The sequence below is a fragment of the Haliotis rufescens genome, unplaced genomic scaffold (assembly GCF_023055435.1).
Source record: "Haliotis rufescens isolate VD_foot unplaced genomic scaffold, xgHalRufe1.0.p SCAF_18, whole genome shotgun sequence".
NCBI classification, from domain to species: Eukaryota; Metazoa; Mollusca; class Gastropoda; order Lepetellida; family Haliotidae; genus Haliotis; species Haliotis rufescens.
The window spans coordinates 29,745,435-29,763,384 of record NW_025963868.1 but is presented as its reverse complement, the minus strand read 5'-3'; the positions used below and the strand labels follow the sequence as shown (position 1 = coordinate 29,763,384).

The 17,950-nt window shown below is 43.1% G+C and overlaps 1 protein-coding gene and 2 long non-coding RNA genes across 3 annotated transcripts in view; 1 reads left to right on the top strand and 2 right to left on the bottom strand.

Annotated features, from left to right (window-relative positions):
• Positions 1-3,247: 3,247 nt before the first annotated feature.
• Positions 3,248-17,950, top strand: part of LOC124123209 (cubilin-like) — a 37,545-nt gene continuing 22,842 nt past the window's right edge. Inside the window, exons 1-6 of the mRNA XM_046486504.2 lie at positions 3,248-3,480; positions 10,723-10,813; positions 12,220-12,344; positions 12,836-12,982; positions 14,133-14,226; positions 14,646-14,797. Coding sequence (XP_046342460.2) covers positions 3,420-3,480; positions 10,723-10,813; positions 12,220-12,344; positions 12,836-12,982; positions 14,133-14,226; positions 14,646-14,797 — 670 coding nt within the window. The 5' untranslated portion in view covers positions 3,248-3,419. The remainder of the gene's footprint in view (positions 3,481-10,722; positions 10,814-12,219; positions 12,345-12,835; positions 12,983-14,132; positions 14,227-14,645; positions 14,798-17,950) is intronic.
• LOC125381561 lies at positions 3,475-6,415 on the bottom strand. The gene is made up of 3 exons (XR_007221905.1): positions 5,312-6,415; positions 4,866-5,098; positions 3,475-4,647 (listed from the first exon to the last, which is right to left on the bottom strand). It is a non-coding gene; the product is annotated as an uncharacterized LOC125381561 (long non-coding RNA).
• LOC124123210 lies at positions 13,811-14,652 on the bottom strand. The gene is made up of 2 exons (XR_006859281.2): positions 14,602-14,652; positions 13,811-14,254 (listed from the first exon to the last, which is right to left on the bottom strand). It is a non-coding gene; the product is annotated as an uncharacterized LOC124123210 (long non-coding RNA).

Genomic DNA, 17,950 nt, shown 5'->3' with positions numbered 1-17,950 from the left:
ATAAAATGTGTCCAATGATGTTTGTGATCAGATTGAGAAGATATGCATGATGTATTGAAGTCTGCCTTTTTTGTCAGTGCTCACACTGTAAATCTCAGCATTAAATAAAATATTGTAAAATTTGTCAAGGAGTTGGTGCTCCATTTTATCCTTGATATAGTCTGGGAATGCTGAAACAATACCTATTGGGGATGCCTGGTTAGAATTGGTCCCTATCACCTTTGTTGATTGTGCAAGGGACTTAATGGCTCACTTGGTCAGGCTCGGTGATTGGTTGACTGCTAGTCATCATACCCTGTTGGATGTGGGATTTGGCTCTAAATCACTGGATTGTCAGGTTCAGACTCAATAATTTTACAGGCCATGATCATAATGCTGGAATATCCAAAACTTGCACTTATATAGCTCTGTGTGCATGCGTGCGTGCTTGCGTGAGTTACATACGTGCACATAGAAACGGGGACCCACCTGCAGATATATGTAGGTGGGTGTTGTGTTACATACAGGCCATGGTCATAATGCTGGAATATCCAAGACTGTTCACTTATATAGGTGAGTGTGTGTGTGAGTGTGAGTGTGAGTGTGAGTGTGAGTGTGAGTGAGTGTGAGTGTGAGTGTGTTTTTAGACTAATGCCGATTTTATAGTGCTAGCCCACCGAGATTCCACTCCGTTATACAAGACTACCCCACTCAGACACAGAAAACTGACTCCAAGCCAACCAGTTCTTCTTTTATCACCTCAATGCCAAGTGTCAGGCAGGGTAACAACAAGTACCGTCTTTTAAGGACTTTATGTGTGCCTATGTGAAAGAGCTGAAACTATAACATACCCTGATGTTGTGACGTGTTCACTGAACGTGACACTCACTATGGGGGGGGGGTGTCGGTGTCCGGACCCCTGGAACACAACTCTAACTCTGGATCCGTCTATGCTTGCTGAGCACGATGTGGTCTGCCATTGTCATCTTGCAGTAAAAAAAATTCTGCCGATAATAATTGTGAATCGAACAACGACAGTTTGCAAAATTTCGTCATCATATCGCTGGCTAATCAAATGTCAATTCACAATAACCGCACATACATGGCACTACCGCCCCCACACCGATCATGGTCAAGAATTGTTGCCCTGGTAACCACTCGCCGCTTCATCCCTACCAACATTTTCTGCCAACATTTTTTATCGAGGATAAAACCCTAAAACGTCTGAAAACTGCCCGTCCCTGGTGTTGCCATGCTCATCCCGCCCTCTGCCGCCTTGGTAAGTTGTCAATGTCAAACCCACCACAGGTCGCCGTGCTTTCAGACGGGCTGTATTGAGCCGGGGTTTAACGGTGGATGTTGAAATTCCGTTATTGTACGGAAATCTCTATTTGATAATATCATATTGATAAATAATCAGATTTGAAACTAAATTGTGTAGTACAATTAATGTAATGAGACAAACTTACCTAGGTGATATATTTTAGGCCTGTCGTCTGTCATACAGGGTGTCGTCACTCCAGTGAGTGAGTGAGTGAGTGAGTGAGTTGGGTTTAACGCCGCTTTTAACAGTATTCCAGTTATATCGCGGCGTGTCAGCTTAATGTGGGAGGAAAGCCCGAAGTGATGTAGGTCTCAGACGTTTACCACTTCGGTGAAACCCACGAGCACGGGTATGGTGCTGACAAACCTAGAAACATAATCGGGGCGAACCGGGATTCGAACCCACAATCATAGGTTTCTGGCGTGCCCAAGGGACGCAACTCTGCACAGCGAATCGCGGCGCCTTAGACGACTGGGCCACCCGTGCCCCCGTCGTCACTCCAGAGCGACATTTGAATTATTTGTTTAGACTGAACGCGAGAGCGACATGCGGTTATGCTTTGAAGTTTGAATCTGTTTACGTAAAGGATCAGTATGCTTTAACATAGGATTAGTATGTTCACCATGACCACATCTCAGTAATTAATTATGATTTAGTAATCATACTAATCATTGTGGCACGTTCAATCAGTGTCAACCGAAGACATCTGCAGTTGCAACCACAGATGTTCCAGGTATTTATATATACGATAAAACTATAATTATTTGTAATTTGTTTAAGTATAAATTAATATTAATAAAATTTTACAATTTGGTATTAACAATATTAAACGCATTGTGCACTAAATCCGACCTTCATTGGTTCGTTAGCAAATGTAACGCGAGAGCGAAATACAAGTCGAGTCAAATTGAGCTATTTTCACCCCAATGTCGCTCTGGCGTGAATACACCGTCATACAGACCCTGAAACAAATATATCCAGTACAGCCCATGCAAGTCTATGTTTGGCAAGTCTAGATTACTGCAGTAAAATTACTGCTGAAAATGAAGAAAGTCTCTGGTCTATTCTAATTATATTTTATAACTATAATTTAACGACTTTTTTTTTCTGTAGAATATGTTCATTTCAGAGACTAGATGGTAGTCCAGATCTCAGTGCAACCCCACCTGTTTGACGGAAAGTGTCCAACAGTCAGAAATTACACTTTTTTAATCTGACAAACACTCGGGCAAGATATCAATCAATCAATCTTTATTGTATGAAAGGCCATTGGCCCATATACACATACAGATAAATAATATCATTTACAGCTGTACAGCGCATTATATAATTATATCGTACCCACAATTCGCCATTTTATCTGTTCATTGAGATACTGTCTTTTTAAGCGTGTGCTTTGCTCAATTGCATTGGTGATTGTGAGTTCCCCTACAGACGCACACACTTTGGCATCACGTGCTGTTCATGCATGATGTGAAATGTCATTGCGATCCCCCTTTACATTCAGATGCAAAGCAACGTGCGGTATTGTAAATATACACCTGTAATCTGTCTTACAGACCCTGATACAAATATATATCAAATACAGCCCATGCAAGTCTATAATGTTTGGCACGTCTAGATTACTGCAGTATGAAGAGAGTCACTGGGCTCTCTTTTATTATATTTTTGTTAAGATAACTGAACAACTGTTTTTTTTGTACGATATGTTCATTTCAGAGACTAGATGTTAGTCTAGTGCACTTTGCTCAACCACAGTTACATTCAAATCATTTGTGTGGCCTTATATTGTGTCGGCAGTATAAGTATAATGACTACACTTTATGCGCATAAACAGCAACCTCAACATATATTACAAAAATCGAAGCAAAACTAGTCTGGCAGGATTTATTAGGCTATTTGTTACTTGCAGAGAAACATCTTCTATATATGAACCCACAGATCAAATCTACCTAAGTCACGGACCTGAATAAAATCACAGCCCAACCAATCCAGGATGTCCTCGATGAATTACGGCTACGGACACCCTCATGTATCTACCCTGATTTAGCGAAGCGAAGATAATACGTGTGACTGTCGGGTACTCTGACATGGACAGGCGGGACACTGTTTGACCATGGATCTCTTTTACCGGGTGCTGCTACTTCCGGTCATTTTGAAGGTTGTCATGGGGACAGGTAGGCGTGGTTATGCATGCTATGTATATTCTAGTCTCGTTTTCAGCTCTCGTACTGCCTGTATTGATAGACTTGTGTTTTCATACCTGTAACTCATTGCCCACGATAAAATCAACGAGGCCTGTCGTATAACACTAGGAATAGTCCAAGCCTGCTCCAAACTGTCAACAGGGCAGGTAGACAAGATGGGGTTCCCACGTGGGATGACAAGCTTCGTTAATACGATGGGACGTTACGAGGGGAGGGAGGGGGGTGAAGACGGGCGGCAGGCTAAAACACGATGCCCCGAGGGTACGTTGGTGAGGCTTAATAGAAGAGAGAAGATGATAGCAAAGAAACGGGGGGTCGGTAAATGACAGACATTAATTATTGTCATCGTTTTGGTTCACACAGGGCAAGGATATAGCTGGTAGACCTTGACCTTGCGCGTGGCGACCTGCAAGGAAGTTGTTCGTGGATTTCCATGAGTTTCGAACGTGTTGTGTTACACGGCGTATCAAATGTTTTGAATGACTTCGAGTTTGTCACGCATGGCCAGCTTTCGTTAGATCATGCCGAAATAAACTGTTATATCTACTAGGGCTGGGACGGGTAACTTGGGTACTCGGTTCGGGTGGGTACTATAAACCTCTAGTGACGTCACTATTGTCTCGCCGGGGTCTTCTTTTACCGACTAAACCTCTACTGGTAGTTTACCGGGTATTCCCAGGGTAAGCCCAGGGTAAGCCCCGGGCATATACCGTGGGTAATCCCCGGGCATTCCTAGGGTAAGCCCCGGGCATTCCTAGGATAAGCCCCGGGCATAAACCCAGGGTAATCCCCGGGCATTCCTAGGGGAAGCCCCGGGCTTTCTGCAAGAAATCCCGGGAGATTTTCTACTGAAAGCCTGGTTTTTGTCCCGAAGAATACCCTCTGTATTGAATTACCTTTCTGCATGAAAAAAACAACAGAACATGGCTCAACTATTTGTTGATATTAGTTGAAATTGAAATTGAGCGTCACAGTTCGATTGAGTTTGTCTTCAGGTCTTCGGTCATCTGCTCTTATCGGATCAGCTTCTTCACGTGATAGCGAGTTCATTTTTTTTGACATACTAAGTATGTCAGAGACCGTTGCCTTTTGGATGTCAGAAGTTCTTGTAATTTCGAACGGCGTCGCTCCGATGTCCTGAAACAAATTGTTTAGATTACTGAAAGTATTACACATACAGCATACAAATACACTTAAAAACTATTACAGATTCCAAAAACACCAATATTACCACATATATCATAAATAAAAAAGAGCATCTTACTGGTTTGGAAAAAATATTTCTTTGATATGTTATGACGTTTGCTGGATAAAACTTTCTTATTACTGCAGGACTAAAATGTTTATCAACCTACCGGTAATTTCGCAAATCATTTGTTCATCAACGTCACCTTGATGCAATCGAGTGGCTGCCGTGGCTCTCAAGGAATGGTTTGTCTTCATGCCCTGAATACCGGACGTCTCGCACAGTCTTTTGACGGTAACTTGTAAGGTGTTGTGGCCGATGGCATTTGCAGTATACCAGTCTTTCGACGTTCTAGTCCTTCTTGGAGTGAAGTAGAAGTATTCAGTATGTTGACCAGGTTTACTGGGGGAAATAAGATAAAAAGGGACACTTGTAATATTTGTTTTTGTGAAACAATGCATTGAGTGGGCTGATACTCCACCTTCTGAAAATTTCATTCAAAATTTAGAATGCAGTCAAGATTTATATATAACGATTATTAAATACATAATTCCAAAACCCCTAAATAAACGTAGGTAATACATGCAATATGCATTGGTGTTTTTTAACACTTACCACAAAGACCTGTTCTTTTCAAAAAGACGCACAAAACATCTTTTAGGGTTGTCCGTGTTCTCATACGCTCGAACTTGTTTCGGTACCAGCTTCCTGTGCTTCAGGCCGCCGTGATTAGTCTTTGACGCGTCTTCCGTGTAGAGAAGATACTTTCTGCCATTATCGTCAGTGTGGGGACCTGTTATTTGGGGGTTCGAGAACAGCCTCAGCGCTCTGTGCTCTCTTCCTCCTCGCAGTGCGAAATGCAAACTTGTGTAAATGTTTTGAAAATGTGTATTTCAGACAACGGCAAATATGAACAATAATGAAAATTCAGTTAATTATTTCAACAAACTGTTAAACTTTTGTGTTCAAAAAGGTTCACACATTATATCAATTTTATATGTGAATGAACAAATTCCAATGATTTAGTATATACTACAGTAAAGTACGGTTATAACGAACTCAAAGGGACTACTAATTTTAGTTCGTTTTAACCGTAGTTCGTTATAAGCATATATACTGCATAACTCCAGCAAATAGTCGGGACCAAAAACGTAGTTCGTTATATCCGTCAGTTCGTTATAAGCGTGTTCGTTATAACCGTAGTTTACTGTATTTGTAAAAGTGATTTTCGAAGATATAAAGAAAAACAACTGTGTGAATTACTTTACTTACCGGTAAGATTCGTCGTCCATTGATATAGTTTCAGTTTTCTTCCTGGCAGAGCAGCCCAGTCCTTTTTTAGAAAGTTCCTTCATTAAAGCGTCCAGACATGTTCTGCTCTCTTCAAACTGTTGATCCTCGAACAAATTAATGTTCTTTCGCCCTTTAAGCCTCAAGCCCCTCTGAAGAGCGGTAAACAGTCCATGTATAGTATCCGCCATGTACTGGGTGCCGTCCTGTTTCCTCGCCTCAAAAAGGAAATATTTGAAAGCGGTGTTCATAGTAGATAGGCTCATTTCGACTATATCCTCTGTCAAGCACTTTTGCGGTAATTCCAAATTGTCCGCAATTGACCGTGACTTGCGTTCTTCGTGCCACCGTTTAAATGTTGAGTGTGAGAGAGTTGGGTTTAACGCCGCTTTTAACAATATTCCAGTTAAATCGCGGCGTGTCAGCTTAATGTGGGTGGAAAGCCCGAAGTGATGCAGGTCTCTGACGTTTTACCACTTCGGTGAAACCCACGAGCACGGGTATGGTGCTGACAAACCTAGAAACAATCGGGGCGAACCGGGATTCGAACCCACAATCATAGGTTTCTGGCGTGCCCAAGGGACGCAACTCTGCAAAGCGAATCGCGGCGCCTTAGACGACTGGGCCACCCGTGCCTCCGTTTAAATGTTGAGAATGCCCAGTCATTTTTATAACGTGTTGTTCTAGGGACACAGATCTCGATTTTCTTGGCTACTTCACGCTCGGAGAGTGGATCTCCAAAACGGAATTTAAAGTCATCACTTTCCTGGTCTTCTTCAGCACAGGATGCCGATTCTTTTAAAACTGACTGCGTCAGAAATAAATCGTTGTCGTCTGCGTCCATCCTCTTCAGTGGAATTCATTCGACTGGCTTGAACCACGTGCGCTCATTGTTACAACGGGCCTGAAGCACGTGCGTCACGTGCAGCGCGCGGATGTACTCCCCGCGTATTGCAGTTAAACTCTCAACAGTAAATATCAATGAATTCATGTTTATACCAATTAGTAAAATTATTTCTAAATCATATTTTTGATCAGTTCATAAGTGAGTTCAAAAACTTGCCCTCGGTTTTGTTTCGGAAGTATGCCCTTGGCCTCCGCGGGCATACTTCCGAAACAAAACCTCGGACGCGGTTTTGATTCTAGTTAGTAGGACCTGGGTACCCAGACCCGTGGTTACTCACGCGATATGTTGTTTAATGACAAAAAATATCTGGAACTCTGTATTTAAACTACAAGTTACTAATGTTCGCATTTCTTTCTGATTATGCACCCATTCCTTCTGACTTCTCATATGGTTGAATAAGATATAACTTAAGTCAACTTCAGTGTATGATGACCAGATTGTTCAATACATATATCTAAATACGTTTTGCCAGGGCTATGGTAAAAAATTCCCAATCGGACATTTTGAAACATCTCTTGAGCACCACAGTGGGTACCCGGGTAGGGTCGGGCAATAGGGGTGTGGGTACCCGGGTAGGGTCGGATAATAGGGGTGTGGGTACCCGGGTAGGGTCGGGTAATAGGGGTGTGGGTACACGGGTAGGGTCGGGTAATAGGGGTGTGGGTACCCGGGTAGGGTCGGGTAATAGGGGGGTGGGTACCCGGGTAATAGGGGTGTGCTTACCCGGGTAGGGTCGGGTAATTGGGGTGTGGGTACCCGGGTAGGATCGGGTAGTAGGGGTGTGCTTACCCGGGTAGAGTCAGGCAATAGGGGTGTGGGTAGGGTCGGGTAATTGGGGTGTGGGTACCCGGGTAGGGTCGGGTAATAGGGGAGTGGGTACCCGGGTAATAGGGGTGTGCTTACCCGGGTAGGGTCGGGTAATTGGGGTGTGGGTACTCAGGTAGGGTCGGGTAATAGGGGTGTGCTTACCCGGGTAGGGTCGGGCAATAGGGGTGTGGGTACCCGGGTAGGGTCGGGTAATTGGGGTGTGGGTACCCGGGTAGGGTCGGGTAATAGGGGTGTGCGTACCCGGGTAGTAAATTGGGACTCATCCCAGCCCCAATATACGGTGACCCATAAGGGACATGGAGTCTGTTTTTCAATAGTTTGATATTTCACTTACTTTTATCGTAACCTTTTGCAAATTAACACAATTTGTCATACAAATATGTGATAAATCATGTATAAAGTAGATATTGAATCGCTGGAAAGTGAAGCGAAAAAGTCAAAAACAAAAATGAAAATGTCAAAAACTAAAATGAAAATCCAGAAAACTATTTACACCGCGGTGAAAAACTATTTACACCGCGGTAGAAATATTATCACCGCGGTGGAAATAGTTTTCTGGATTTTCATTTTAGTTTTTGACATTTTCGCTTTTGTTTTTGACATTTTCATTTTTGTTTTTGACATTTTCGCTTCACATTTCAGCGATTCAATAGCTACTTGAAAGTACATTTTCCAAGTTTTCGGTTGTTTTTATACATGATTTATCACATATTTGTATGACAAATTGTGTTAATTTGCAAAAGATTACGATAAAAGTAAGTGAAATATCAAAATATTGAAAAACAGACTCCATGTCCCTTATGGGCCACCGTACTAATATCTACACTTGTAAGAAGACACATGGTGGTTTATTAACACATCTACCTTGTAGTCTGCGATTACACGTTTCACTATAAGTAAAACCTTGTGGATTTTTTAATTACCGTATTTCCCGAATTAAGCGCCCTGCTCCAGTCAGCTCACGGACCAACTTCTGTAAGTAATATTCATAAGCGCCCAAAACTAAGACCGCAAGTTAACATGGAATGACAGTCCTTTCGAAATCTAGGCCCTCCCCGATTAAGATCCTTGGTTGTTCATTGTTATGCCAGTGTGTATTGTTTCACCAAATCGATCTAAAACCTGCGCATATTTCGCTTACCTCTAACATACAGCCTCTGTTATCACTGAACTGATGTTTAACGGGGCGTTGTTCGCACTTCCTTCAAGGCCCAGCAGGTAACGCGGGAATGGGGATATATCTGTATATAATATGATTGTGTGTTACATATCAACTGACCCGTGAAGATCCGGGGTTGAATAGGTCTTCAGCAACCCATGCTTGCCGCAAAAGGCGACTATGCTTGTCGTAAGAGGCGACTAACGGGATCGGATGGTCAGGCTCGGTGACTTGGTTGATGCATGCCATCGTATCCCAATTTCGTGGATCGATGCTCATGATGTCAGTCACTGAATTGGTTCAGACTCGATTATTTACAGACCGTCGTCATATAGCTGGAATATATTGCTGAGTGCGGCGTTAAACAACAAACAAACAAACAAACACAGATTTATTTATTTTTATTGCTGTTCTACGTTACTGGCAGGTGAGGTTTACAACCTCTACTTGTATCGGTCTATCTGGAGTAAAACCCCATCTACCCGGAGCTTGCATGTAGGATGGGGTTTGATGGGTTTTGTTGTTTTGTTTGTTTGTTTTTGTCGGGTTTCTTTCTGTCTTATCTTCTTCTTTTTTGGATGGGTGTGTTATGGACAATATCTTTTCGGTCACTGCTTCAATACGTTTCTCGACCGCCTCCGTGGTCTTGTGGTAGAGCGTCCGCCCGGAGAGCGGAAGGTCCAGGGTTCGATCCCGGGCCGCGTCATACAAAAAGACGTTAAAAGATTGTACTTGTTGTTACCCTGTCTGGCGCTCGGCATTAAGGGGCTAAAACAAGGACTGGTCGGCTCGGAGTCAGTATACTGTGTCTGAGTGGGGTATTCATGTTAAACTGCGGCATGGTATCTCAGTGAGCTAGCACTATAAATCGGCATCAGTCCGGACTAGTACAAGCAGCCACACACACACATACACGTGCATGCACGTCGCTATATAAGTGCAATAATCTTGGACGCGACGTTAAACCCCATTTCACCTCACCTCAAGTACCGTACGCCAATGGACCCGGGGTAGAATAGGTCTTCAGCAACCACGTTGATGAAAGTATCATCTACGTAGATGAAAGTATCTTTTACGTAGATGAAAGTCACTTCTACATAGATGAAAGTATCTTCTACGTTGATAAAGTATCATCTACGTTGATGAAAGTATCTTCTACGTAGATGAAAGTAACTTCTACGTAGATGAAAGTATCTTCTACGTTGATGAAAGTAACTTCTACGTAGATGAAAGTATCATCTACGTTGATGAAAGTATCTTCTACGTAGATGAAAGTATCTTCTACGTTGATGAAAGTAACTTCTACATAGATGAAAGTATCTTCTACGTTGATGAAAGTAACTTCTACATAGATGAAAGTATCTTCTACGTTGATGAAAGTAACTTCTACATAGATGAAAGTATCTTCTACGTTGATGAAAGTATCTTCTACGTTGATGAAAGTAACTTCTACATAGATGTAAGTATCTTCTACGTTGATGAAAGTATCATCTACGTAGATGAAAGTATCTTCTACGTTGATGAAAGTATCTTCTACGTAGATGAAAGTATCTTCTACGTAGATGAAAGTAACTTCTACATAGATGAAAGTATCTTCTACGTTGATGAAAGTATCATGTACATAGATGAAAGTAACTTCTCCGTTGATGAAATTATCTTCTACGTAGATGAATGTATCTTCTACGTTGATCATCGTATCTTCTACTTATCTTCTAAAGTATTTTCATCAACGTAGATGAAAGTATTTTAGACGTAGATGGTATTGTTTTAGACTGTGGCACCAATACGCTTCCCTACCACAATAACTAAACCTTAAACATATTGACTGTCTGACTATTCCAGGGTATGACTGTAACGACACCGACCTCCACATCAACGCCACAGCGGACCCACAAGTCATCAGGTCACTTGACTTCCCACTAGACTACGCCAAGTAAGTCCTAATTGCATCAGCACAATTTTCACATCAATATCAGACTTATCCGGAGTCATTAGTGTGTTTATATATAATATATATATATATATATATATATATATATAGAGAGAGAGAGAGAGAGAGAGAGAGAGAGAGAGAGAGAGAGAGAGAGAGGGAGAGAGAATAATGTTTATTATAGTGTCACATGTTATATACACTTCATACTAAAACACGTACACAGACAATAAAATATAACATCCGACCAGGTATGGCCTACGAGACACCAGACATGAAAGCAAATGTATACCGTCATGATCTGGATAAGGTAAATTAAGACATATACTAACATAATGTTTAAAGTTAAGACTGGGTTATGAACACGCACGCACGCACGCACGCACTCACGCACGCACGCACACGCACACGCCAAATTACTTATAAAGTCACGCACACCATCATACACAAGCACGTAGACACCCACACATCCACACATTCCCCCCCCCCCCCCCCCCCCGCCCCCCCGAACTCACCCCACCCCACCACACACCATACCACACACAAACGCACGCACGCACACACACACACACAAACACCATACGTATATTATACCCCCCTCCTCACACACACACACACACACGCACGCACGCACGCACTCACACGCACGCACGCACGCACGCACTCACACACCATACATACATTGTATTTTCACCATACATATTGAATCTATTGCTGTCCAGGGGCACTTTGCTCAGTCAAGGCGGCGAAATTCGCTCCCTTAGCCTTGCCAGGATCCGATGATCCAGGGTCCGAATCACAGTTTAGCCCCGGTCCGCCCGCACCATACCCATACTCGTAGGTTTCACCGACGTTTTAAGTCCTGCATCAATACGGGTCCCCTCAGCCAACAGTGGTGACACACGGCCCCATGTACAGCCCACAGGCAACACACCAGGCGAAGATATTTTGTTTGTTTCTTGTTTAACGCCGCACTCAGCAATATTCCAGCTATATGACGTCGGTCTGTAAATAATCGAGTCTGGACCAGACAATCCAGTGATTGACATCATAAACATCGATCAACGCAATTGGGATCGATGACATGCATCAACCAAGTCAGCGTGCCTGACCATCCGATCCCGTTCGTCGCCTCTTACGACAATCATAGTCGCCTTTTATGGCAAGCATGAATTGCTGAAGACCTATTCTACCCCGGATCTTCACGGGTACATAAGGCGTAATAACCACAGGTGGCGCTGCGATCGAGCCTGGAAATTCCAGTGGAACCTACACTTTTGTAGTCAGTTGACGCCCTTGCCTCGCGAAGATGGTGCAGACACGACTTCAGTTTCAGACAGAATATTGTCTCAACTGAGCGTTGTTATTTTATTTACTTATTTATTTATTTATTTATTTATTTATTTCAGTAACATATCATGCAAGGTTCACATCAAAGCTCCAACCGATGGTCACGTGCTGCACGTGGAGATCGTGTACATGCAGCTGAATAACTGGAACAGCACCTGCGGGGACCGTCTCATTGCTTACGACGGTAGGTGGGACGGGGGCCGTCTCAAGTGATAGGTTTAAGGGCGAGGACGTACTATTGGTTTAGATTTCATTTGTTGAGGGGAATGAAGAGGATCGCCATCGCATCGTACTTGCGGTTTTTCAAACATTAATTTTGATGCATTATGACAATTGAAATAGACACAGATTCTCAGGATTTTAAGTTTCTGCAGATCTATCGAAAAGTAGCAAGATTAATAAGTTGATTTATGGAATAATGTCCATGCCTTTCCGGCCATTAAACTGTTAACTGTGTTAAAAATGCTCTTTTTTTTCAAGTAGCTGTTTTAAGTAAGGGAGACCTGTCCATTCTTCTCGATATTTGTCTGAACCGACTCAACCGTAACCAACAGTGGCTACAGTGTGACTTGGTTCACTGCGGGTGTTCATGCTATCAACTACTGGTTTCGTCTTTCTCGACTGCTAACTAACTCACTCACTCACTATCGGTTACATTTGTTGATTCTATTCCAGGCAACACCAGTGACGTCAGTGAGCTACACAGGTGGTGCGGATCTGACAAGATGGCTACGGCCACTTCCGGTGATAGCCTCTTTCTGGTATTCGAAACAGACGATTTCCTGACCGACTCGGGCTTCATGCTGCGATTCTGGCAAGACGGTGAGGCTACAATTTGACATTTATCTTCCCGCGACAAGGGGTGCAGGGGTGGCCAAGTCGTCGCGATTCGCTGTGCAGAGTTGCGTCCCTCGGGCACGCCAGAAACCTATGATTGTTGGTTCGAATCCCGGTTCACCCCGATTATGTTTCTAGGTTTGTCAGCACCATACCCGTGCTCGTGGGTTTCACCGAAGTGGTAAACGTCTGAGACCTGCATCACTTCGGGCTTTCCTTCCACATTAAGCTGACACACCGTGATATAACTGGAATACTATCTGAGAAGGTTTGACATTGGGTTTTCTATGTAATAAGATTAATATTTCTCACAGTTACGTAAAACGTTGTTATGGATGGGACAATTGCGTTCAGGTACTTTTATTATATGCAATGGTTTAAAATCCTAATGCCGAAAATAAAGAATAGTAATGATTTGTTTTTTTGACATAATCAACTTCTATGACTATCGCGAACGTTGTTACTGAAACGTTGTGTGATATATCACATACACAACTTTTTCACAACGTAAATATGCAAAGTTTGTATTACGTAGTGTCATAACGTTATAGGGAGACGTAATAATTACGTTGTGACAACGTTATATCACAACGTTACCAATCTACAACCTTACCACAACGTTTTGCAGACGTAGTGTGTTATAGCTGGGAATACTGTAAAAAGCGGCGTTAAACCCAACTCACTCACACACACTCCCGAGACAAGGCAGTTAACTGACAATAACATTCCAGTTTTCACAGGTCAGTTAACTCCCCTACCTCTAGAAGATGATACACATTTAGAAGATACAGTAATTATTCATGATCCCAATGATGACAGCAAGCGTGGAATGACTTTATTTCGGCGACCTCAAGCAAAGTCCATTGAGAAACCTCGGGGCAGAATATGTCCTCTCCTTGTCGTCCCTTGATATGGGCTCGGGTGGTTACGACTTGTGACCTCTACGACTGTGTCATCCTGACCCGACGGCGTAGGATGGTGCTCATGCTGTCGACCACTGGTTCGTTTCGCCGTGAATATTGTCACGCTTAACAGTGTTGACTCTTTCAGACGTTATTATATTTAGCCTGTCCGGATATGCCAGAATAACCGCCGTATACGACATGAAACTGCATTCACCTTCTCGACATTTCAGTTCCCACGACATGCAGCCCTGGCAGTAGCAGAAACCTCACTATAACGGACACCCCAGTCCTGCTGACATTCCCCGGCCGCACCGTACAGACTGAGTGAGTACCAAGCTTGTCTGCCTGCAACCTTGGAGACCTTTTTGAATACTTAACATGTTTTTGAAAATCTATATGTTCATCGAAAAAAGTAAATTGTTCCCGAAATTTCTTGACAAATATATTTATGCTTCAGACTGTTGAAGAAATTCGCTTTTAAATTTTTTTCCATTTTGCTAGCGATAAACATAATCATTTAGGTCACCTTAGTCGGATTATAACCAAAAAATTAAATATTGTTATTTCTTGAAAAGTGAACTTTGCAGTTATTTTGTAATATTTCTTATCAGGGGAAAGGCTTGTTTTCGCTATACAAGTATTAGCACAAAGGTGATCAGGCCCTGATAATTTAAAATTCGTAGAAAGTGGCAAACTCACTAGCTCACTGCTACTGTACACTGTACTGTGCCTGGTGTGTTCAGACAGGTGGGGTGCGTGTACCACCTGCAGACCACGGACACCCATCGCATCTCACTCACCATGCAGCACTGGGGGAACACGTCGCCGTCGCCGTCGCCGTCGCCGTCGCCGACGCCTGAGGGTTGCAAGTATATCCACCTGCAGATATATGAAGGTGTGTGTGTGTGTGTGTTACGTACGGGTACATAGAAACGGGTACCCACCAACAGATATATGAAGGTGTGTGTGTGTGTGTGTCACATACGGGTACATAGAAACGGGTACCCACCTACAGATATATGAAGATGTGTGTGTGTGTGTGTTACATACGGGTACATAGAAACGGGTACCCATCTACAGATATATGAAGATGTGTGTGTGTGTGTGTTACATACGGGTACATAGAAACGGGTACCCACCAACAGATATATGAAGATGTGTGTGTGTGTGTTACATACGGGTACATAGAAACGGGTACCCACCAACAGATATATGAAGGTGTGTGTGTGTGTTACATACGGGTACATAGAAACGGGTACCCACCAACAGATATATGAAGGTGTGTGTGTGTGTGTCACATACGGGTACATAGAAACGGGTACCCACCAACAGATATATGAAGGTGTGTGTGTGTGTGTGTGTGTGTGTGTGTGTGTGTGTGTGTGTGTGTGTGTGTGTGTGTGTGTGTGTGTGTGTGTTTTACATACGGGTACATAGAAACGGGTACCCACCAACAGATATATGAAGGTGTGTGTGTGTGTGTTACATACGGGTACATAGAAACGGGTACCCACCAACAGATATATGAAGATGTGTGTGTGTGTGTTACATACGGGTACATAGAAACGGGTATCCACCAACAGATATATGAAGGTGTGTGTGTGTGTGTTACATACGGGTACATAGAAACGGGTACCCACCAACAGATATATGAAGATGTGTGTGTGTGTGTTACATACGGGTACATAGAAACGGGTATCCACCAACAGATATATGAAGGTGTGTGTGTGTGTGTTACATACGGGTACATAGAAACGGGTACCCACCAACAGATATATGAAGATGTGTGTGTGTGTGTTACATACGGGTACATAGAAACGGGTACCCACCAACAGATATATGAAGGTGTGTGTGTGTGTGTTACATACAGGTACATAGAAACGGGTACCCACCAACAGATATATGAAGGTGTGTGTGTGTGTGTGTTACATACAGGTACATAGAAACGGGTACCCACCAACAGATATATGAAGATGTGTGTGTGTGTGTGTTACATACGGGTACATAGAAACGGGTACCCACCAACAGATATATGAAGGTGTGTGTGTGTGTTACATACGGGTACATAGAAACGGGTACCCACCAACAGATATATGAAGGTGTGTGTGTGTGTGTGTGTGTGTTACATACGGGTACATAGAAACGGGTACCCACCAACAGATATATGAAGATGTGTGTGTGTGTGTTACATACGGGTACATAGAAACGGGTACCCACCAACAGATATATGAAGGTGTGTGTGTGTGTGTTACATACAGGTACACAGAAACGGGTACCCACCAACAGATATATGAAAGTAGGTGTGTGTCACATACGGGTACACAGAAACGAGTACCCACCTGCAGATATATGCAGGTGTGTGTGTGTGTGTGTTTCATACGGGTACATAGAAACGGGTACCCACCAACAGATATATGAAGATGTGTGTGTGTGTGTGTTACATACGGGTACATAGAAACGGGTACCCACCAACAGATATATGAAGGTGTGTGTGTGTGTGTGTTACATACGGGTACATAGAAACGGGTACCCACCAACAGATATATGAAGGTGTGTGTGTGTGTGTTACATACAGGTACATAGAAACGGGTACCCACCAACAGATATATGAAGGTAGGTGTGTGTCACATATGGGTACACAGAAACGAGTACCCACCTGCAGATATATGAAGGTGTGTGTGTGTGTGTTACATACGGGTACATAGAAACGGGTACCCACCAACAGATATATGAAGATGTGTGTGTGTGTGTGTGTGTGTGTTACATACGGGTACATAGAAACGGGTACCCACCAACAGATATATGAAGGTGTGTGTGTGTGTGTGTGTTACATACGGGTACATAGAAACGGGTACCCACCAACAGATATATGAAGATGTGTGTGTGTGTGTGTTACATACGGGTACATAGAAACGGGTACCCACCTACAGATATATGAAGATGTGTGTGTGTGTGTGTGTGTGTTACATACGGGTACATAGAAACGGGTACCCACCAACAGATATATGAAGGTGTGTGTGTGTGTGTGTGTGTGTGTTACATACGGGTACATAGAAACGGGTACCCACCAACAGATATATGAAGATGTGTGTGTGTGTGTGTGTGTGTGTGTGTGTGTGTGTGTGTTACATACAGGTACATAGAAACGGGTACCCACCAACAGATATATGAAGATGTGTGTGTGTGTGTGTGTGTGTTACATACGGGTACATAGAAACGGGTACCCACCAACAGATATATGAAGATGTGTGTGTGTGTGTGTGTGTGTGTGTGTGTGTGTTACATACAGGTACATAGAAACGGGTTCCCACCAACAGATATATGAAGATGTGTGTGTGTGTGTGTGTGTGTTACATACGGGTACATAGAAACGGGTACCCACCAACAGATATATGAAGGTGTGTGTGTGTGTGTGTTACATACGGGTACATAGAAACGGGTACCCACCAACAGATATATGAAGATGTGTGTGTGTGTGTTACATACGGGTACATAGAAACGGGTACCCACCAACAGATATATGAAGGTGTGTGTGTATGTGTGTGTGTGTTACATACGGGTACATAGAAACGGGTACCCACCAACAGATATATGAAAATGTGTGTGTGTGTGTGTTACATATGGGTACATAGAAACGGGTACCCACCAACAGATATATGAAGATGTGTGTGTGTGTGTGTTACATACGGGTACATAGAAACGGGTACCCACCAACAGATATATGAAGATGTGTGTGTGTGTGTTACATACGGGTACATAGAAACAGGTACCCACCAACAGATATATGAAGGTGTGTGTGTGTGTGTGTTACATACGGGTACATAGAAACGGGTACCCACCTACAGATATATGAAGATGTGTGTGTGTGTGTTACATACGGGTACAAAGAAACGGGTACCCACCAACAGATATATGAAGGTGTGTGTGTGTGTGTGTGTGTTACATACGGGTACATAGAAACGGGTACCCACCAACAGATATATGAAGGTGTGTGTGTGTGTGTGTGTTACATACGGGTACATAGAAACGGGTACCCACCAACAGATAT